The sequence below is a fragment of the Thunnus albacares genome, chromosome 24 (genome assembly GCF_914725855.1).
Source record: "Thunnus albacares chromosome 24, fThuAlb1.1, whole genome shotgun sequence".
In the NCBI taxonomy this organism is placed as follows: Eukaryota; Metazoa; Chordata; class Actinopteri; order Scombriformes; family Scombridae; genus Thunnus; species Thunnus albacares.
This window is the reverse complement of record NC_058129.1, coordinates 12,935,605-12,959,567: the sequence shown is the minus strand read 5'-3', so window position 1 is coordinate 12,959,567 and position 23,963 is coordinate 12,935,605. Positions and strand designations below refer to the sequence as shown.

Here is a 23,963-nt window from a genome sequence, read left to right as displayed (position 1 = left end):
TATCGCTCTCAAGGTCGGCAGATCTTCACGAGTTCAACCTGTTTACTTGTCAAGCTACTTTTGTTTTGTTTAGAGGAGTTTGGTTTATGCGGCTTGTGGAAAGATGGATTATCCACACTTGACAGTGGTTGTTTCTTGTAGTACAAAAATACTATAGCACATGTGTGCCACGTTGTAATTACGTAAAGCAACAGTTTGGAACATTTTATGCTTATTTGCTCTCATATTTGCCTGTTACCAAGCAGAAGCCAGGACACAGAAACTCTGGAAACACTGGTTCAGTCCAAATGTGCAAAAATCCACCTACTTGCACCTTTAAAGCTCACTAATTAGCACATTATATTTAGTTTGTTTAATCCATACAGAAACAAAAGTGTCTGCAGAGGATGAGTTGACTTCCTGGTTACTTCATAGTGATGACTGGAAACCAAGACAGTGAATAATCAGCATTTCCAACAATTTCCAACGATTCGTTTTCTCACTAAATGTGTCTGCAGTTTATCTAGCATGATCTAGCGTGTCAGAAATGCAGGGCTGCGACTAATGATCGTTTTCACTATTGATTAATTGATCAGTTATTTCTTTCTGGGTTATTTGTTTCATCTAGAAAATGTCGAAAATGGTGAAAAAGACCAAGAAACCAAAATATATTCAGTTTACGATTACATAAAGAAGGGACAAACCATTTTGTGGTATCTGTTTGTTAACCAACTTGCGGTCCTACATTTCTTGAGATTTCTTACTTGAAGTCCTATTAGCCTTCATGTTGTGTTATTGGAAGACAGAGGGGGCGTCCCCGGTGCCAGGATGATGTGAAGGTGTGCTTTCTTGTTGTGTCTGCTCGGAGAAAGCAATGGGAAATGTCTTTCTGCTCCATTAAGCAGAGGTCACCAGGTTTTTGCGCTCCAAGTGCTCCATCATTGTGGCTTTCCTGCGAGATGAAAGGTGCTTTGAAGATGCTCCATCACACACACAAACACACAAATACACATGTCGCACAAACCACCGGTAATTGAGGATCCTGGTTTGTAGATGTGTTGCCTCAAAATGCGCAAAACTGAACCTCATAGTCACGCCGTTCTGAAAAGAAACATTCACAGGTTCAATTCCTCTGTCCAAAAGCAATATGCTAAAGGATAAGCACTTTAATGAGAATTAAAGTGTCAGCTTAAATGCTTAAAATGTAAATCTAAGCATTAAGTCCAATACAATATGCTGCCTGAATACTGTTTCAAGTGCCCATCAGGCCTATTAGTGAGCCCATCCAAACAAAAATTGACTGTGTGTGTAAAGGAGGTGTCAGGTTTACAACCAAATGTGCATTATTCCCTTAAACTCCGTCAGCAAATTGTGATTTAACAACTGGCAGTGTCTGTTATCAGCTGAAAGCCCGCACTGTGTAAAACCGCCTCAAGGTGCTGCGTTGCCAGGCTTTGACGGAGGGGCTGACGGCGGCTCCGATTATTACTGTGAGGCTAATGTCGTCTGATAAGGCCGCCTGTGTAATTAAGCTGTTTCCGTGGCGTGTTATCTGAAGCTAGGTGAGGCTCGGCTGCCTGGAGAGATGGAGCTGTTAGTCAATGAGGAGACGGACTCCTGCCTGCTGTCTCTGCCTTTTCAAGCTTCATATCTATCCCTCCCTTTCTTCTCCTCTAATCTGCAGCATCTTTTTTTTTTTTTTTCTTTCTTTCTTTTTTGCTTATGCTTTTGTAGGTGGGAGGATGCTGCGGCTTCACCCTTTACACTCTACACAACTTTCCACCTAATCTGGTAACTCTTTGCGTGTCTTCATCTATTACCTGCCTGCCTTATCCTCCCTCTCTCTCTGGGAAGGCAGATAAATTAGCTTTGTCTCTCCCCTCTAGCTCCTTCTCTTTGTGTCTCAACTCCCTCCGTCTCTCCTTTGCTTTGTTGCTCTGGAGCCCCATCGGGGGCAACAGGAGCTGTCCTCCTGGCCAAACACAGCACCCCCCCTGCTACCGTCTCCATTGAGAATAACAGGGCGATGCTAGGCCGCTCTGCTATTCAGATCAGTGTTGAGGAAAATGAAGCAATATCTCCCCACCCGCCACCCGCTCCCCACCCTTCCCCTCCCTCTGGCCCCGTAGGCAGGTCCCCCGCTCGACTGGGATCCGCCGATGACGCCATGCTGCTCTCCAAGGAGTCTGAAATCTGGGGGCCAGAGCTCTTAGCGAGTGCACGGGAAGGAGCAAAAACCCTGAAGGGGAGCTTAGAGGGGAGGGGGGGTTGCTTTTGGAGATTTTGTGTGTGTGTGTGTGTGTGTGTGTGTGAGTACGGGTGGTGGTGGTGGTGGGGGGGGGGGTGCTGTGTAAGTATTGCTCAGTGAAGCTATAGATTACCGTCTCTGTCAGCTGCGACAGCCACCGCTGATGAGCTCCTGCGCAGTATCATTTCGTATCGATTAGGCACTGCGACGCAAACACACACACAAACACACAAAGGCTGTTGGTGAGATGGCCACTGCCTAGGGCTACTGGTCATTTAGCTGTCACCTCAAAGTGATGGCTTAGCCCGGCTCACCAGATCAATGGGAGACACAGGCCCTATATATATATATACACACATGTGAAAGACTGCTTTGTGAATTAAGCGCCTGCCCAAACTTTTCCTCCCATAAAAGTGCCAAGTGTGTTGCTGAATCACGAACAGCAATAACAAAAGACAGCAGTAAACAAACTTAGCGGAATATAAAGAAAAAACAGTGTCATAAAAAATTTAATCAAAAGAATAAGTAACAAAAGAGAAGACGATCTGGTCACCTCATCGCACTCCAGATTTTCCTATACTGATGGGATTGTTGTGCCTCCCTGTGCGGGGTAAAACTGTGATTAATTCCTCAAAAGGGTTTTAATCATAGCTGGGTATTGCAGTGGCATTGCATTCACACCCCGTGAGTCAGACCAAGGCCCTCTTATGCGCTGTGACCAATAATACTGTGCAATTCATATAAAAGCTTAAAACAAGCAATAAACCCGACCTGTCAGCTGAATGTGAGACAACAAAAGAGAAGAAAAGCCGCGGAGAAGCCGGCGTTCAACTTAATTCATCCATGACACGATTGTTACTCACTTTTAAAATGAGTAATCAAACCCCTGCTATTTGAAAATGCCCGCGAGTAATCAAAATGTCATGTCGGTGCTGAAAAGGAATCTTTTTCCAATTTGTGGAATATGTCAACGATCAAAAAAAAAAAAAGAAATGTGCAAACTGTGTTTTGCTGTGATGAAAGTATCAAAAACCACATATGTATACAGCTAACTTTATTTTGTTTAAATGTGTGACTTGCCATTATGGTGATATTTCCTGTTATGCTAAATAATAACAGAATCAGTGTGACTTACAATCTATATCAGCAATCATGATCTCAATTAAGCCAAAAAATGATTCACCATACAGTCCAGAAGCTTGTGAGGACGGTGCTGCAGGGAATCATTGGTCATCTCTGAAAAGATTTGACAACCCCCCCCACCCCACCCCCACACCCCCACACCCCCACACCCAAATCTCAGTGCTGTGTTGCTCAGTGCAACAATAGTGCAGCAGCATCACCCCCTCCAGCTCAGGCCCCCTATACAGTCCTGCCCTTTTCAACCCTGCTAGCATCAGCCACTGAATATTATTCATAGCACCTTGTCTCTATCACGGCATCTGTAAAAACTAAACACGATCATCCTAAAATTAATGAGCCGTATCCACCCCATTACATTTATCTGTTTAGTGGTGTTTTGGGCCTTCCTTTAGGGCATTATGCATGCTCTTCTGTTCATATTTATAACCCAGGCTTTTTATTAGCGACGTAGCGGGGTGCTAACAGTTGGGAGGCAGCCTGTGCTTTGATGGTGATGGCAGGCGTCTCGGCGCAGGCCAAATGTGAAGGGAGGTGACGGGGAGAGAGGATCAGCTGCCAGGCCAAGGGCCCCATGGAAGAGGGGAGGAGAGGAGAGGAGAGGAGAGGGTGAGACAGAGAGGAGGAGAGGACATTTTTTTTTTTTTTTTTTTTTTTTTTTTTTAAGACAGAGAATGAAAAGTAGAGGAAGTGAGTGAAGCAGAACTGGTTCACAGCTCTCAGCCTGTCTTGTGATCAGCGAATATTTTGTCACACCTGCTGTATTTTAAGCCTCACTAACCTGAGGTGTGTTCTGCATGTGTGATTCAGTGTGTGTGCTCGTTTTTGTGTATGTACAGAGGAAGGAATATCAATAGCGTTTGGGGGTTTAATATTAAAGGAGCTTTGCTAAAATAAAGCAAAATAGTAAAGATGACTAAATCTTTTCTGTTCAGAAACAAAGTAAACGGTTTTCTCGATATAGACCATTGCTGTTGCCAAGGTGCAGTGAAACCACATGAAAGTGTGACATGCTTGAAGGTTGAATGAAGCCACAGCTGAAAATGATCAAAGTAATTAGTGTGCTAGTGTTGCTGTGCTCAACTCATCAAGTCAACAAGACACGAGAGATCAGTCAACTATTTTGATACTTGATTAATTATTTTTGTCACTTATCAAAGAAACTTTGCAGGTTCCAGCTTGTCAAATGTGTGAATTTGCTTCTTTTCTCTGTTTTATATGATTGCAAATTGAACATTCTTTGGTGTTGGATTGGTGGTCAATAAAATCAAGCCATGTGAAATGTGTTGACCTTTTGAATATATAGCTTTCTGGCATGTATAGAGCAAGCTATTAATAAAAAAATGGAGAAGAAAGCATTAAGAAAGCCAAAGGATACAGTGCAGCCGTTAGGGTCACACTCATGTAAGGCTTTCTACAGCTTTCACCTCTTTCCAGTTTCAGTTTAAACTTGGTTGTTAGTCACCTTTCAACCAATGAGAGGACAGCTATCTGCTGTGATGTAACCTGAAACCATGATGAGTGAATGCACCCAAACCCTTCTTACCCTAACCCCTAACCCTGATTAGGCTTGTGGTTTTGTTTTGTTTTTTTCAAATTTCCTTGTGTGTTTCTGCTCCTTGTTGCACGTTGATTACATAAACCTATGCTACACTTTGGACTTAGAAAAGTAAAATGCTTCAGAAGAGCACTCCTGAGGCCGGTGATAATTTACTGTCCTGCTTAAGAGAGATGCTTGACAATATGGAAGCTTAACCACCATGCAGCACCAAAGTGATTACCTCCGGTTTGGAGGTGGAGGTGGAGGTGGGGCTGCTGGAACAGTCGTTGGATTGCCTCAGCTTATCCTGGCTCATGTGAAGGAATCATCCCGAAAGCCTTTTAGGAAATGGACCCTGGCTTTGTATAGAGCCAATTGATGTTGGCTCTCCAGATCGGCGTTTGTCCAAAAGTGTGTGCTCCTTTATCTTGGCTATTGTGTGATGCTTTTGGCTCTCGACTCCTTGCCCACACACACACACACACACACACACTTACAGATGCAAGTTACACACTTACTTTAGGCCATGAGATCAACAAATAGACGTGTTTATGCATGCGCGTAGGTGTTCACACAAACACACATACAAGAGCCGCATAATTACGCACAGAGAAGCATAATTATGCTACTCACACATAAACACGCACTTGCAAAATCATGAGCGCACACAAACTAGCATAATTACACATACAGATGCAGTGCATACACCCACATACTACACACACAGGAACTGCTGATCAACTACATGACCTTCTCTCTAACAGTGTTAATGTCACCACCTGGGGGAGGAGGAGGGGGGGAAAGAGGGGGCGGGAGGGGGAGGGAAGGGCCTTGATGGAGTGATGGGAGAAAAGAAGATGGAAAGAGAGCGTCGTACTCGCCCCCCCCCCCCCCTCACCTTTCATCCGTTCTTACCTTGTCAAACGTCCCACATTCTGCATGCACACACGTGTTCACACACATGTAAGTACAGTATGCGTGTGTGCCTCTCGCCGCGTCGCACCTGACATCTGAGCACATCACCGTGGGTCGTAACCTAACATTTAGTGTGCGTGAACCCTCTCCCGTGTGTGTGTGTGTGAGGCCCGTGGCTTGCCCGCTGACAGGATCCTGTTACGCCAAATGTCACACTTCCAAAAAGGATTCACCCCCCTCCGAGAAAATGAAGTCAAGACCTTCCTTCGCTCTCTATCCTCTCCTGCCTCCTTCACCTTGTCCCTCCATCACTCTGCTGCTCCTCCTCCTCCTCCTTCTTCTTCACCTTCCATTCTCACTTATCCGTTTCTATCCTCTTTTCCGCTCCCTTGAACTATCTCTACCTCACACACACGCACGCACACGCGCACGCTCACCTTGGTTTGCAGTCCTCAGCGTTTTGCTGAATAAAGTCCCCTTTAACTGGCTGGTTTAAGCGGATAATTAGTCCTCACCTTGGGAGAGGAGGTGACGACAATGAGAGGAGAAAGTGAAAAATAGGGGAGAGAAGGGAGTGATTTTGGAGAATCGATAGGGGGGGTGAGGCAGGAGAAGGGTAATGGCGAAAATGAGCGAGAAAGAGAGGGGGGCAGGAGGGCAGATGGAGTTGAAAGATAGTGCCGAGCATGTTGTCAACAGAGCAGGTTTGTTTTGTTTTTTTCCCTTCCTGGCAGCCACTCGATCACCACTCTATAACTCACAGGTCGACGCACGCTATTCCCTCCCTCATGTCTCGACGCCTTCAATATTTAATTGTGCTCTGAAAGAAGGACTAAAGAAAAAAAAAAAAACCCTCTCGTTTAATTCAGTGGCCGCAGCCATCAAGGAAACAGTAGAGACCTCTCAGATAGTGCATGAAAGAAGTTATTTTTTAAAGGCTTCAGACAAAAAAAAAAAAAAAAAAAAAGCATGTAGGCGTGCAGCGGAGGGAGGAGGCACGGTGCATTATCTCCACTTCTCGATGTAGATGTGGTCTCGAGCTGTTTTTTTAATTTGATGTCAGTATGCAAATAGTGTAAACAGTCAAAAAACAACTCCAAATCCCTTTTTGTTCTTGGAAGAAGATGACTTAGAGGAGAAATCACACTCCCTTAGCAACAGACACCCCCCCCCCCCCCCCCACCTCCAAAAAAGAAAAAAGAAGAGCGGTTTTATTTTTAGAAGGTGCAAACAAGGAGAGGGGGGGGGGTGGTTCTAAGATTGTAAATGTCTTGATGTGTTCAGTCTGTACAACCTTATTCCTGATAATGGAACTAGCTACTCTGTCTGTCAGTGCCTATTTACACACAAATGAAGTGGCGAGTAGCACGCGCCCAGTGGAGCTGCTAGCCTCCATCTCAGCTGTCAAAATGGGTTAGTGGCTACAAGCGAAACACAACGATCCCTGGGATCAAACTGGCGCCGTCCATTCAAACATAATAGCTTCATCCTTGGACATGGAGCGTCTCTTTCCCCCACTGGCTCTCCTCTTAGATCCTTGCCAGCTTGTTGTAAAGTAATAGACTTCTCAGGATGCCAGTTCACACAAATCGGGGATGCAGCCTTTTATTTGCCCTCCGCAGGGAGAGGTGTATGGAGTAATAGGGATGAAGCAGACCATAACTACAGCTGAATAAATCTTCCTATCTTGGCTCAGTGGAAGCCGGTGCACACATGGCTTGTCAAAGCTCTATAAAATGTTGTTTGATAGGAGTTCTGTATAGTTTAGCACTTCTCCTCCTGCTATCCACTCGCCTCGCTTTTCGTTCCGCGCTACAGCGGCTGCAATCAATCAGTGTGTAATCAGCCGTCTTGCTGGAGCTGCCAGGTAATCCTGGCTGTCTTGGTGGCTATCTGTGCGTGTGTGCATGTGACAGCTGGCAGAGCTGCTAAGTTGCCTGTCTGGGTGAGCGGATGGCACCATGCAGACTTTCTCTACAAGTGTGTAAAGGCATATCAGATGATCTGATGGCTGTTGAAATTGTCAAGTGGGATTTGAGAGTGAGGATGGGCATTTTTTAATGCAGCTGGCCAAATGCATGAACTTGCTTGAATTGAGTCCAAATTGAGTCTTTTCTCCCGATTTTTCTCTTTCAGACTTGCCTAGAATTGGAGCGTTATCTGCAGACGGAGCCCAAGCGCTTGTCTGAACTCTTCGACCAAGACTTGGATGGTCTATTAACTCCGGCCTACCTGAAGGAGGACGGCGAGGAAGAGTTGTCGGACACCCTGCTCCCCAGCCTGCCCAGCCTCCCTGAGCCCCCAAGCCCACCTCCAGTGATCCTCTGCCCAACACGTAAGAACTTCCCATCAACCGGTGCAATGAAAAGAGACGTCAAACCCAAGGGCCAGGGCCTGGAAACTGTAGAAGGGATGGAAGGGGTTCACCAGGCCCAGCTGAGCGCCGTCACCTCCTTGACGCCCCCCTCATCGCCAGAACTCGGCCGGCACCTCGTCAAACCCAACCAGACGCTGACGGCCTCGGCCGACGGGACGCTCACCCTGAAGCTGGTGGCCAGGAAGGTGGGGCTTAGCGCGGCCCGGCTGGTGGCGGCACATGCGCTCCCCGTCCGGATGAAGGACGAAGAGGAGGGGGCTGCGTGTGTGATTGGGGTGGGGGAGCTACCGGAGAACAAGAAGAGGATTCACCGTTGTCAGTTCAATGGCTGCAGGAAGGTGTACACCAAGAGCTCCCACTTAAAGGCTCATCAGAGGACACACACAGGTGAGAATTAGTCTTAAGGCTAAAGACATTTGTTGATAGGACTGAATTTTTTAATTGCAGTAATAGTAGTAAAAGAGGAGGCAGCAGTAGAGTGTTAGTTTAGTTTTAATTGTAATATTTTAGTTTCTATGTTGAGCAAAGGGGAATAACATGCAGAGACGTGTTTGTTTTGCCTTCTTCTGTGTGCTACAGTCATTTAGCTCTAGGATTGGTTAAATATTATTGTTTTGAGTCACCTAAAAAAGTCACATTCATGTATTTGAATGTGTTTAAAAGTGTACATTTATATGTTCATAGGAGTTCTATAGAGACACAATGTTTCAAAATCTGTATGTATTTTGAATATGAGCGTTTAGTTGATTTAGTCACTATTAATCTGAGTTGACTCCTCAGATTTATAGTGAGACTTTTAGGCCTTGTTGAGACTGCCAGCCCAAATCTGTTTTTTTGGCATATTCAGATTGTATCCAAATTGATTTTAGAAAGTCTGGACAGCAAAAAAAAACACATGAAATGTGATTTTTGCAAATTGTATACAAACCACATTTAGAGGTGGTTTGAAATACAATTCCAATCATATTTCTACAGATGCACCTCGGTCTGGACGCTCAAATCAGATTTCAAAGTGTCTTTTGCATCACCCATAACGTGACACAGAACAACAATGTCAAATCCAGACTGACAGAAGTGCATCATAGTGGCTGCTACTAGCAGAGCAGTACGGAGGATAACACAGAGAACAACAGTAAGTTACTGACGCCTACATTGTTACCACAGCAACCCATGCAGATAAGTTGATGATGTCTGGACACACAAATCCAATCTTATCACTTGCAAGTAACAGTGCAGACAGTCTGTCTCAAACATCTGATTTGAGAAACAAATCTGATTTGCCTGCAGTCTGAACAAAGCTTTAGCGAGGCAACTCTAAGGATACCTATCTGACCAAAGGAAGCCACTTGATACACCTGCTGGTAATGAATTTGATTGACGCTCATTGTCGCTGACAGGTTAAAAAGACTCAATCCTGAGGCTAAATGACTACTGCACAGTGAAGAAGGAATAGCCATTCTGTTTTTACTCCTTGGCGCTGAACGTAGGAACCGAAAGAATAGAATTTAAAAATCGTTGTTTTGTCAGATTGGTTGTGCAAATTATTTTGTATTTGTTGGATTTTGGCTGTTGTCACTCCAAATCTAATTTTGCCTTTCTTTGATCACAATGCTTTCTTTCTTCTATGTGCATATGTCTATTTTTGGCAAGGGCTTGACAGCATTTTTTTTCTAAATAATTAGTTCATTAGAAAAAAGACATTTAATTTGATTCAGGCAGTCAAGTTTCAGACATGCAGTCTTTATGGGACACACGGATCATTGTTTTGGTCTGTGAAGGGAAATAAACAGTGTAAGAAGTTTTTTACAAGAGAGATATAAAATGTAAACTGTTTTTATTGTAGACAGTACCCACATTATGAATTTTCATGAGTTTATCTCTATCTATCCATGCAGTCGTTCATTCATCTTGAATTCCCAGATAAACTGACTTGAGATAATTGAGGAAAATCCACCTGCTTCACATTCTTGGAGCAAGTACAAAATGCACAGAAGAAATGATAAGAAATGTTTAAAAAAAAAAAAAAAATCTCTGTAATCATGGAACAGGCTTAAAGCCTCGTCCCCTTGGTGCCACATGGAAATATCACCATGTAAGATAAAAATATGATGATTTAAGAAAACCCACTTCTCTTATCCCAGTCTTTCTACCTAAGTACTTCTCTGTGCCAAACCAGGACGGGCGCTCCTTGTCAAGGTTCTTCTCAAGAAGGAAGGGGGGGAGGGTTCGGGAGCTATAACTCTCCCTCTCTTCCATCTCAATCCCAAACCACTCAGACCCCTGTCGGGGAGCTGTCTTCTGTCTGAGTAACTGCACAGTGATGGATGGATTGACCTGGATGGGCCGCCATTTCCCCGGTTTATTTCAGGCCCTCCTGTCCTCTATGCATTCTATAAGTCTAGGTCAGTGGTTCTCAATCTATGGTTGGAGACTGCCTGATTTTGCGGGGGCGATAATCATTTTAAGAGCAGGAAAATATGTTTCAAATATAATGGCACATTGTACCCTTAGGAGGCAAGTCATGAGTGAAACCATCTGTAGGTTTATTCCAATTATGAAGGGAAAGGGAAAACAAAACTTGTTGTTTGTTTCCTGTTATTAATTATCAGGGTTAGGGTTCAGCACCCTTTTGCTTTCACATCTCATTTACATCAAGTATGTTTGGGGTGTTTATTGAAGGTCTTTTGGTTTGGTTGGGAAGGTGAGAACAATGGTTTTTATATTCCAGTGGAATTAATTACCCTACAGTGGCTGAAAATGCAGATCTCCACCCACCTATAATGAGATGGATATTGACATCTGACAGCCAGCCATTACTCATGCTTGGAAAGCCTAGAATAACTAATATATAGCTCTTATGTTTTAACCAGTTGAGGTACGGCAAAGAGCGTCCATCATGCTAAATGAAGTTACAGAGACTCAAATTAGATTTGCTTTCTCCCCACCATCTAAATCCCTAAACTCCCAGGTTGACAGATTACCACAGCTGAAGCTACATGGGACTTGTTTACTAGCTCTGGCTCGCTCGCATTTGGAGTGTGTGAATTTAAAGAAAGTTAAGTTGTCAGCCACTGTATGTTAAGAATGAAGAAAACATGCCGCATGTGTTATCACACCCTCGACGGTGCGCGCCACAGGTTTAGGCGTCAGCCAGACTGGAACAAAGGGCACAGACATGCTATCATTGATTTCCCCAGTGTGGTGTGTCTACAGCCCCTGTGATTAAACTCCATGCCAACTGGGCCAGCTTTGGGAGACCAGTGCCACTGATACAGTCCAGTCAGAATATCCATGCGAGCAAAGGGCTGGGCTAGAAGATAATTGACACAGAACTGTCTGTTGCAAAGATCCCATACTGAGATATAAAGGATAAAACAAAGAATGTGGCATTAACGCTGCACAGTTTTGAATATCTTATATTTAAGACCAGATTTGTGGGACGTTCTTCAAAGTGAAGAGAAGTTAGGAGCTCTGGATAACAGCTATCATTTTCAGTAGACATCTTATTATCACAATTAAATAATTTATTGTAACATATCTGAAAAAAATACTGACAAGTTCCCAGAACTTGAAAGAAAGTTGAAGTCTTCAGATTGCCTACTTGGACCAACCAAAAACATTATATTCATAGTAATATAGAATGAAAAAAAACAGTAAATCATCACATTTGAGAAGCTGGAACCAGCAGATGTTTGGAAATTCATTGTATTTTATCATCTAATCAACTTATCTACTGACTAATCGTTTAAGGACATTTCAATGCAATGAGGAATATCCTTATCACATGACATAAAGTCACCTTTTGAAAACTATAGTCTTCCAAAGCTAATCCTTCCTTTCTGTAGGTGGTAAAAATTGATATGATAATGATTTTATGACATGATGCTGCAGTACATATAGTACCTTAAAGGTTTCAGTTCCTTGAGGAACCCTTCCCCCAGTTGAGCTTATCATTGTCACTTAAGGTGCTTTGGATAAAAGCATCCACCAAAAGAACATCCGTCTTGTTATTCAAACCGGGAAGGTAGAATGATAAAGGAGAGGGGGGGGGGGGGGGGGGACGTCGACATAAGATGACAAAAAGAAAACACAAAAGCTAAAGAAAAGGCAGAAGAAGAGGAGAGAGAGTGACGCGAGAGTGAAACAAAGAGTAGATGAAGACAGAAGACAGGAATGGGGGAGGTACAGTAGAGCGACCCTCTTCAGAAAAAGACAGCAGTGCCACAGGCTCCCCCATTCACTGAGCCATTATCCTGACAAGTTTAAAGATGTCATTACTCAAATCCTCTTTTTCTTAGTTGTTATTTCCATAAATTACCGACGGAGAAAAGGCTACGATTTAATCTGGAATTAGACGAGCTGAGTTGAAATGACAGTGCCCTGTAGAGCTTTATGTGAATAGGCTTATGGCAGATAAGAAATGGTACAATTAGATTTTGGGCAGGGTGAGGGAACGGGTAAAACACGAGGCCTGTTGGGTTATTCGTGCTCTCCTCTCTCTTTCTCTCTCTCTTTCTGTTTCTCATCCGCCTCGCTCTCTCGCTCTTTCTAATCTCTCTCTTGCTCTTCCTCCTTTCGTTCTAGCCCTTTCTCCGACATTCCTGTGTTTGCCTCTCTCTCCTGCTCTCTGCCCTTTTGCTTATTTTCTCTAACTTAAACTGCAGGCCTGTATTTGTATTCTGCATAGTATTAAATAAGATATCTTTTTTTTTTACCACTCATAACCTCAGACATATACTACAGTATACTGCCAAATGTATGCGGACATCCCTGTCCATATTTCTATGTGTGCTGTGTAAGAGAAAAGTAGCGGTAGCATATTAATAAGAAAATCCCTTGTAGGTGAAACATTCAGGTATCAATACACTCAGATGTCCACATACTTTTGGCCATATGTATATGTATTGTGATTTTACATAAATAGAATCTGATAAAACATATTCTGTATCCTATCGAACTCTTTTTTTTAAACCAATCAGACAGAGAAAAGTCAACTTCTACTGTAAGTAAACTTTTCTGTTTAGTTCACATTTATTAAAGGTTCTGTATTATATTAGTAGCATACTTGACATTAATCAATATTATACAAATATAATCATGACATTTCAAAGTGTTGTAAACTTTATTGTTAGCCAGTTATAGTAATAATGATAAATAACTAAGCTAACGTAGCTTCACACACTGTTAAGGCAAGCTACAGGTCTTGATTGAAAGTTCTTAAAGCAGTGGCTCCAGAAAAATGGGGAATATTTTAATGTCACTATTATTTCACTGACTATAATTTAGCCTGATGAGAGAATGTATAAGAATGACTTTTCTGTTCAGGGGTTTCACACTCTTCACTGTAATCTCATTCAGTGTAAAGGATAGGCTCACAATTTTTCAAGTCTGTCTTAAAACAACCGTCAGGTGCCTGGATGAACATTGAAACAGGTTTTGCTCGCTGTAATCATTCCTCCTCTTCATGCTAGCCATTACAAGACTCCGTCATAAAGTGCTTTTAGTAGCAGTGATGGGCGACATAATCCATAGTCCTCATTTTGTGGAAAAATGTATTTTAAAGCTAATATGAGGCTTCAGCAGTTCGAGGTATTGGTATTAAAAGACTGTAACTATGAGAGATATCCACTTGATTTGACTAATTTAGATGGTTGAAGCTGCATATTAGGAGATCCTTTATGTGTTTAAATGTCTAGGACATTCTGACAACTGTTAAGCAGTTGTCATTTACACTTCACAGCTACAGAAATACCTGCTAACTACATGTCTGAATTTGATGTGAGGTGATATTCAAGATCATTTCTGCAGAGAAAAGACTCACCACTCTTTTTGGTCCTACTCTCAATCTTTTATCCAAATATTATATGTATACGCAGCTGTACATACACCATCATACATGCAGAGAGCACACTTACCAGCTTCTCTTTGTGTTTTGTAATTAACTAATTAAAAAAACATAAAATAAAATTGCGCCACAGCTGTTACAGTTTGAAAACTGTACTTTTCATATAGACGTTAATCTTTCAGCCCTTCTTTTCCATAATTCTCATCCCTCTCTCTCTCTCTCTAACATACTTTACTTCCCTATCAGTTCCCCTCATCTATCATCTTCCTCTATAAACCTTTTCCTCTCTTCCTCTCCCTCCTGCTCATCCCCAAGCCTGCGCCGCGAGTTGTGGGCAGGAGCCTGTAGAGCGTTCTCCGAGAGCCACTCTAATGACCTCTGAGACCCGGATGCCCTGCTTCAGCTCCAGCTAATGGAGGGAATGCAATTAACTTCAACACTGGCACCTGAGAGGCTGGAACGAGTGTGCGTGTGAGTGGAAATGTGTGTGCGTGTGTGTGTGTGTCAGAGAAAGAGCACTCGGAAGTAACAGATTACACATAATGGGATTACCATGACTCAGGAAACACCCAGTTATCAGATTACGGATGTGAAATATGTGATTGCTTATTTGATTACTCCAGGAAAACATTTTCAAAGTGGAAAAAAAGCATTTTGATTGCACATCGTTTTGCCTGAAAAAGTGCCAGCTAATGGGGATCTTATTAAATAATGCAGAATATATAATGGTTTCCAACGACAGCACTGCCCACAATCCTGATTCTTCAAATCAGAAGAAATAATCCACTTAGTTTCATAATCTACATTATATGTTTTACAGGCAAAGTAATCCAAAAGTAACAGAGCATAATCTGATTATGTTGCTCAATTCGGGCTAATCCAGTGGATTAGGTTACTGATTGCCATTTTAAACTGCCAATCAGTTATATTGTATGTAACGTTGTATTTTAAAAGTAGCCTTCCTCTTCCTGTGTGTGTGTGTGTTTACGTGTTTGAGAAGACGAGTGTGTACCTGCTGTACTTGCCTGTTTGTACGAGGGCATCTTGAGGGAGAGGAGAGCGGGGGAGGGTGGGGGTTGGTGGGGGGGGGGGGGGGGGGGGTTCTGTTGCTAGGCAACGGGGGGCAGCGTATCGTTGGAGGAGTCTGTAGCTGAGTGGTTATGTACTGCTGCAGGCTCTGGTCTTTTAGTGCCCCCTCCTCCTTCACCACCACCACCACTACTACCACCACTACTACTGCCACCCCAGCTCCGCCCCCCTCCCCTCCCCTTGCCCCGTACAGCTCTACAGTTACCGTCGCTAGGCAACTGCCTCCGTGCTCTGCCAGCGTGCTCGGTAATTGGCCGGTGGCATGGCGGCGTGCCGTTGCCAGATCCAGCCAGCTGCACTGACTACTGCCTTCTCATGTTTCAGCGCACTGCCCCCCCCCAACTTCTCCTTCACATACACACACACACACACACATATACACCCCGCCCCCTCGCTCCCGTTGCTAGGCAACACAGTCAGGCATCCCTGCCTCCCGGGAATTTCATTGGCCAGAGCCGGATGGCCCAGACCTGCTGCTCTGGGTGTTTCTGGGAAGTGAGGCGGTATGAAGGGATACGTGTCCACAATGGGGACATGCATGGATGGATGGATGGAAGGGGACAGGAGCAATTTCTGTGTCTCTAAACCGAAACCACTTAAACTCTACAATTTTTTTATTAACAGAAAATTGCTCACTGAATCACCTGCCATAAAAAAATGTTCTTATCTGAAATAAATTCACACATCACAAGTTTTTGAGTGTCAAATTGATGCAAGTGATTCTAAGGTAATGTCTTTAAAAGAGAAAGTCAAAATAAAATTGACAAAGTGTCATCAATTTGTATTCAATAATGGTGTTTTTTTGCTATGTGATGATTGCTGACTGGAGGTCATACTTTCCCCATTTGTTCATTTATCACCTCATCACTGCTATAACCTAACGCACCTCTGCTTCTCACCGTCAAACCCGACACGATTCTCGCTAATGGAGCGCTTTGTAACGCCACTACTTGCCGAGGATATTTGAGAGAACGGGTCAAATGTCAAGAGATTTTTTTTTGTTGTTGTTTTCTCATTTGCTTGGGCGTGTGCCATTCAGCTTTAGTGGCATTTAACTTAAACTGAAAAACAGGAATGTACCTTTTAATTGGTGTGCATAAATACTGTATATATTATTGATTTTTTTAGCTTTATCCCCATGAACAAGTGTGCACACAATGAGTGAATTTCTTCAACAGCTGGTAGAAATAATTGCACCAAACCACCACTGTGTTTATACAAGCACTCTCTTCTATCTCAACTGTCTTCACAAAGCAGTTGATCCATTGATTGTGTCCCCCTTTTTTTGATAATCACATTCAACAAATTAAGCCCCCTTTTTTTGTGCCGAAGCCACTCAAGCAGAGCTGGTCACTGTGTCACTGTGTCTGTATTCATCCACGAGCACCGGTCCAGATGGGATGTGACTGATGCAGGTGACATCTTCTGAGCTGGACGCAGCTGGCAGATTGTGGTCTCCTTGCCATTATGCCGTCCGACTGGCCTAATTATCACCCACCCCTCCCCTGCCGGCATATCTGCAGCCTCCTCTGCCTTAATCCACTTCTGCAGCACTTCTCTCCTACTCCACTTTTTCCCTCTCCTGGTCTCATCTCACCTCCTCTTCTCACTCTCTCATCCACCTTTCTCTCCCTGCCTCTAATCCCCTCCCTCCCTCCCCCCACTACCCCCTTCATCCTCTTGCTCTCCACTTCTTCTTCTCTCGCTCCACTTCTCTCTAACCTCTACTCCTCTTCTGCGTGTTCAGCAAGATTGGAGACCAGTGGGAGCTTCTCCATCCCAGTGTTAGACATTGCCTTTCTCTCTTTCCAACCCCTAAAAAAAAAAAAAGAAAAATAGAGAGTGAAAGGAAGCACAGGAATGTTTATCAGTGAAACAGAATGAAAACGGCATTCAGGATGTAGAAATTCTCTGGACATGGAGCTTTGTCTTTAGCAAAGGCACCAAATATCTGGATTCATGATTTCATGCCAACACCATAGAGACAAATAAGCTTGTGATTGGCAGATAAGCATTAAAACAGGTGCTTGCATGTGTGTGTGTGTTTTTTTTTTTTCCATTCCCTAGGTGAGAAGCCGTACAAGTGCTCGTGGGAGGGCTGTGAGTGGCGATTCGCCCGGAGCGACGAGCTGACGAGGCACTACCGTAAACACACCGGCGCCAAGCCTTTTAAGTGCAACCACTGTGACAGGTCTGTCAAAACCCAACTTCTCCCTCCTTTCCTCTCCCCTTATATGTTTATCTTCCATTTTTCCAGGGGTTATTTGAAGCGCTCGCACTCGCGCAGCAGGCTATGTTTCCCTGTTGTGTTTTGTACACAGTTTGGTTTCGTAAAAGAAGTGCAACAAGATGCCGGTAACACACCCAAATGTGTTTGGTACTGACCCAGTTTAAAAGTGTGCTGGCAGGATTACTAATGTGTGCTCCTGTGCAACACAAGCAACACCCAACCTGCTCAGTCTTTCAGTGGGAATGCAAAGGGTGCCTACATCGGGCCCTGTGCAGCATATTAATAGTGGCCTTGATTTGGAGGCTGCTTTCACACTGGGGGCAGAGGTGCAAAATGATTGTAGAGCCCATTGTTGCTCCCAAACATCACTGATATGAAATATTAATGTGACTCTAAGAGTTTGGGCACCAGTTTCTGTTAGATCATGCTTTATAAAGGGTTTATACATCAGAAATAATGGCATTATAAATGTTTTACAGATCAGTAGCAAGCTAATAATGAGGGGTATATTTTGGCTAGCATGAAATATTTACTGTACCATGTTACAGCTTGTTAAACCTGTTAAAAAGGATTCCTTATTCTAAAATGGTACCAGTGTTTGGTGTGTTGGACACCTAAAGGGCAAAAATGTATTTAGGGATTTTCCCAAAACCACCATGACCCAAAATACAGGTGTGTGTGTTACTGTAAATAAAGCCTCAAGCTGGCCCAGTAATTGGAGGGACTTTCCTAGAAACCGGATGATTCCAGGTCTGATCCCGTGTGACCTGAGCACCGAGTGTCCTTGAGCAAAGCAAACCGACCAGCAGGGCAGTTTGCACACACACAAGACTTTCTATATCTTAAATTGGAATCATTCAGTAGATGGTTTGATGTGGATTTCCGACCATTTGTCCACTTCCTCTTTACCATCTTAGACAAAAGACCCTCCTAACCTTAAACAGAGGTGCTCTGTCACTTTGAAGAGTTGATCTGATGTAATTCGCCCGCGTCTGGTTAATTAGTCACCCTGGCTTCTGTTTAATTATGAAGCACAGCAAAAATGTTAATTTGCCGGGCGCCTTAAAATGTGACTCCGCCGACAGAATCATCAAGCATTCAGTGGCCGTTATTTGCTATAAAAAGATCTGCTTGACTCAGACACAAAAATCTTTACTCCTCCTTTTTTAATTACACCCTTCTGTCTGAGATCCAGCCCTCACTGACACCTCTGGGATCTCTGAGCAATTTTGTCTACAGGAGCCTCTACGGTGTTCCAGGTGATAGTTTGGGTGGAAAGGTCATTTTTACTGCATATGCATCCCTGCTTCACTGGGTAAAAATCACTAAATATGAACATTATAGTTTCATAACAAACATACATGTGCAAAACTGTTGCTTGAGGCTTTTTTTTGGTAGATTTTTGCCGTTTTATGTCAAGATTTTAGAGATGTAGTAAGATTTATTTGTAATTTTTTTGGCATGTATGCACTATTTTTGTCAGGATTAATATATTCACAAAGATGTGATTCATTGTCACAGAAATGTCACAACAAAGTTATTGAATTTGTGACCTCTTGAATCATGTATAGATTCATTACGAAAGGACAAAAAGAAGTCCCTCTTCACCTGGGGTCCTTTGCCTTAATGTGTATGAAAGAGTGTGTTTTAATGTGCGTCTCTTAGTCATCAGCGCATGTGTGTGTGTGTGTGTGTGTGTGTGTGTGTGTGTGTGAGAGGCAGCAGAGGTCCAAGCAGTGTCAACTTAATCAGGTCTCAGCTGGACAGACTGTAAATACAGTATCCCTCCCTGCTCCCCCATGATTTCCCACCTCCCCCCATCGCCAGACCCCCCTGCAGGCACATCCCTAATTCGGGCCCACCTCTGTCATGTGTCACAAGGCGCCCAACCCCTCCAGCACCACATACACACATACACACACACAAAAACACACACATACACCCTGCTGAGATGAAGGAAGAGGGGAAACAGGGGAGACAGAGAAGACGGGGTGGAAGATTGAGGATGGTGGGGGGGAGGCAGGAGGGGGGGAGGAGACAGACCCACGGTGTGCCAGCTGGTGTCGTGCCCCCGAGTCGTGACTCATACTTTACCATCTGTCTCACCGAGCACACACACACACACACATAGTAAAACACAAACACACACACACAAAAACACGCCTGAACGTCTCCTGAGCCATTCATTAATCCCACATGTGTTTGTTAGCACGCACACGCTCATGTACGCAAAAAAACAGTGACACACACACACACATACACACACGCGTGCAGGTGTGACAGTAAGACAGATGACTGGTGGCTCATCACAGTGTAACTCCACCTCTTGGCCAAACACTGATTCATCTTGACATCTTAGGCAGTTGCCTCTGTCTCCGTGGAAAGAGCCAATCTGAAACTGGCGTCAAAAAACAAAAACTGAGAGAAAAAATAAAAAAATCAACAGTTACAGAAATGTGAGACGGAGTCTGACTCCCAAATTGGGGATTTATATTTAAATGCTATTTGGTTTACATGAGTATGGTGTTTTTATTTATTGTTGAATTTTATTTATTGCTTAATTTGATGAATAATTGTAAGATTGCTTGTTGTAAGGAGTATTGGCAAATATACATAAAAAGAGATTTGGTTGCAGATGTAAAACTGTGCTTAAGGGCTTGTTTAAGATCAGAGGATGATGAACTCTAGAGCCTTAATGTTGGTGTAACAAACAGATTACATTAGACTTGCACCTCATACATTTTATATACCTTCCATTTGAAATAAATCGGAAGGAAATTTAGAAAATGTAGCACTTTGGAAGCAATTTAATAGTCTTATTTTTCTTCTAAATATTATGAAATGGAAGTACACGAGTAAAATAAGCCTCCATCTCAAATATTTCTTAACACACTAATCACCAGAACATGCAGCCTCCAATTACCTAAAAGAAAGCAGCACTTGCTTTTTGCAAAGCACTTCTTCTCTTGGGAATGGAGCTGTAGCATTAGTTCAGCACACATGCAACAGCATTACTGTTGATCTAGTAATAGTGATGGCAAAGTAGGTCTCATATAATGGCTGCATCTGTATGTATGCGAGCGTGGAATAAACAAAAGACCAGCTGAAAGCATACATTATGTCGATTTGTGGCAATCAGGTTGAAATAATCAAACATTTTTAAAAACCCTCATGTAAAAAAAAAAAAAAAAAAAAAAAAAAAATAGGCCAGCGTACTTCCAGGGCAATTTCATTTTTCAGTGTGCAGCTACGCCCCAGCAATTCTGCAAGCCTGATTTCAGATGAGAGGCGTCGATTCATCTAATTTAGCTATCGTTTTACAGCACATGTTTTGCGTTTTTTTTTTTTTTTTCTCTCTCTCTTTCTCCCCCCCCTTCCACACTGTTTCAACAGATCCATCTGCGGGCTCTCTAGTAATTCATGGCACAGCTGAAGTCATTAGGAGTGCTGCTGAAATTGCTGATTATGAATTAGTTACACATATACTAATTGCGTGTGCATTAGTGGCTCAGCACTCACTAGCTAACAGCAACATTTAGCTCAATCGACAAAACAAACTTCTTTCCCCTGCATTGGTAACAAGCTAACAAGCTGCTCTCTGTTTCTCTCTCTTTGGTTGCAGGTGTTTCTCACGGTCGGATCACTTGGCGCTACACATGAAGAGGCACATCTGAGGAATTCGAGAGAGGTCAGCGGGAGTGGAAGAGAGGGGAAGGGGATGGAGGCGGAGTGGAAGAAAAGAGAGGACGTATCATCTGCAGAAAAATAACACCATGGATGTCAGAGGGGGACAGTGGGATGGACTCAAAAAAACACCAGATTTGGCCATTCTGGACTGGAATGGAGGGAGAGGCACCACACAGGGACGCTGACTACAGACAGAAACACAGGCAGGCAGACAGACGGCTCATAAGTGACTCTGTCAATCTGTGCTCAAACAGTTGGTCCATGATTCCACAGTGACACGTCGTCACCTCGCAAATGTCTCCCGGTGTTGTCGCGTGGACGATACAGACGCTCCATCCCACCCGTCGTATGTGTCTCAGAGGGGATGTCACACAATGAATGGTGGACCACGTGCCTGTAGTCTGCAGCTCTTTGTTTTAGTCGTCCTTTTGCAGCCTTTCCGATCGCCCCTCGGTTAAAAAACGCTTCCATAATGTCAGCCCTGTTCATGCAGCAGTGCTCCACGTGCCAGAGTACACTGACGCCAAACTGGACCAGTTGTAAATTTAGCGCGCTGACAGCAGAGTTGCTGTTTGCACTGTATATTCAAGTCTTCTCTGAGCTGACGAGCTCATCTCCAATGGTAGCCAAACATTATCTCTTAGGGTTTAGCAAGCAAAAAAAGCTGGCTTTCACTCCTTCAAACTTGCCACAGCCTTTACAATTCATCACAGGTTTTATTATCTATATATAGGACAGATAATAATTTGACAATTTTTCATCTGACCCTTCACATCTGCTAACTGGATCCATTTATAAATCCTTCTGGTTCGATGGCATCGGAGCACTTGTTTGAACGGAGCGTTAGATTGGATTCCCCGAAGACTTGAGGATGGGAGTGTGTTGCACTGATGTGCTGTGAAGACTGATTGAGGTCATCCAGAGGGCTGGCTTGCTTTATGAACATCATCTGTTGAGGGTTAACACTGGATGAGGCTAACTAATCTACTCTGGGAAAGACTGTTCATCTCCTAGAATGTCAGCTGAAACCGAGCCTCTCAAGAGACACGGCTCCTAAGAGTGTTTTTCCTCTCCAGGATCTTGGCTCTCATGAGTTGTTGTCAGAAACTGTTGCACAATTGACTCTTTGCAAACTTTTTGTAAAAAAAAATGTCCCAATGTCTTGGACTGGGAGACGATTCGGGACTCACCAAACACTGGCTTTCACATGCCGTCAGAGCGTGGACAGCCACATGCACAAGACGAAGCAGCTAGCCGACTGCGATAGCACACCAAGCTCAAACAAGATCACTATGTATGTAAAGGCTATATTGTTTCTAAGAAAAGATTCTCCTATTTGTTAAAAAAAAGACAATTGAAAAGACCATTGGATGCAGCCAAAAAAAGCAGAAGTGTCTACTGTAGATGCCTGAAATGATCTCTTTGGCCTTTGAGAGTGATTGGCACCTAACTAGCCACTGGGTCGAGGAGGGTTTTGTCCTGTTCACACCGCAAATGCAGAACTCTTCCAAATTAGCAGCTCTCAGACTTTATTTCAGAAAGCAGCATTCAACAGCTCTTCTAATCAGGCCCTATGCATATCCAAGAACATTCCTGCTGACTTCCTGACCACGTACATGTATGTCTGAATGCATACTCACTGGATAACGGAAGGACTTGTAGGAAGACACACAAATTCAATCAATTGGGTGGCTCTTCTCGGAGCAAATCAATGTGAATGTATCTGTTGTAAGTCTGTACATTTTGCTGGGCCCAAGAAAACACTTGAACAGGGTTGTGATCACAACTGGTAAAATCATACTGTACCAGACACCACGTGTTTATAGTTTCTCTTTTTCACATTAGAAATGAACGGTTTGACTTAGCTAGACACAGCCGGTAGCTTTTTGACAAGTTACTACACATTTTACTGGTCGTGCTGGACCAGCGGGAGGTCATGAGTGCAGATTTCCAGCAGGGTGGCTGAACGGATCTGCTCGGTCAGCAATGATAACTGCCCCATCAGCTCATGAAACTGCAATGAACTGAGACTCACACAGACACATAGATACACTCCTAGAAAACTGGAACATTTGTCCTTGGTGATCTGACTCTTGTCCGATAGAACAAAGACACATAAATTCCACTTCTTTGCCACCTTACACTATAAGTGACATGTCTTTAATCCATTAATAGGAAGGAATTTTTGGAGTTTAATCCTTAAACAGAAAGCGCACAAAAATCAAAAAGGCAGTTCGGACAAAAGTAGATTGTCGGGGTTCTTGCAAACTCGATTGGGAACTCTGTGAAAGTGTTTGTTCTTTATTTTACAAGACTTTTAATACTTTGAGGCAAATGAGGCGCACAGCAGTCTGCTTTTTGGCAAGGGAGACAGAAAATTGATTTTGCTCTGTAAACCAGAGGCGCATTTCAATTTTGGGTATGAATGCAGCCCAGCTCAATCATATCTAGACATGATCTGTCTGTAGCTCTGGAAGTAGATACATAGTCACCTCCTGCTTCGCGTTAATAGTGAACACTCTCTTTCTTAATGAGAAGAAACAAGCCACACTCCCTTTTATACACAATGTTGCAAAGATACAAGTTTTAACTGCTGGTTTATTTTCAAGGAGACCAAAAATTTCTCATGGGCCTTCTACTGTAGGTTACAGCTTACAAACTCTCAATGCTCCCAGTCATTCTTTATGTTTGTTGGCATTAATAAAAGTCACAGATTCTGACAAACATTCGCTTTGTAGACGATCTAAAAAAAAAATATCCAGTTGGGAATGGGAATGTCGCAGCAGGCATAGGCCAAATCTCCACTTGGAAGATAAAAATGAAGAATAGCGGTTTAACCTACGGGTTAAATTTGTATCATCAATGGCAGCTCTAGGTACTCGTGTGTTTCAATATTTCAACGGGGCACAAAAA

General features: G+C 43.3%; 1 protein-coding gene across 1 annotated transcript in view; it reads left to right on the top strand.

Moving 5' to 3' along the window:
• Positions 1 to 23,655, top strand: part of klf7a (Kruppel-like factor 7a) — a 37,064-nt gene extending 13,409 nt beyond the window's left edge. The window contains exons 2-4 of the mRNA XM_044345151.1: positions 7,959 to 8,586; positions 17,201 to 17,324; positions 20,986 to 23,655. Of these exons, the coding sequence (XP_044201086.1) occupies positions 7,959 to 8,586; positions 17,201 to 17,324; positions 20,986 to 21,037 (804 nt within the window). The 3' untranslated portion in view covers positions 21,038 to 23,655. The remainder of the gene's footprint in view (positions 1 to 7,958; positions 8,587 to 17,200; positions 17,325 to 20,985) is intronic.
• The last annotated feature ends 308 nt before the right edge of the window (positions 23,656 to 23,963 follow it).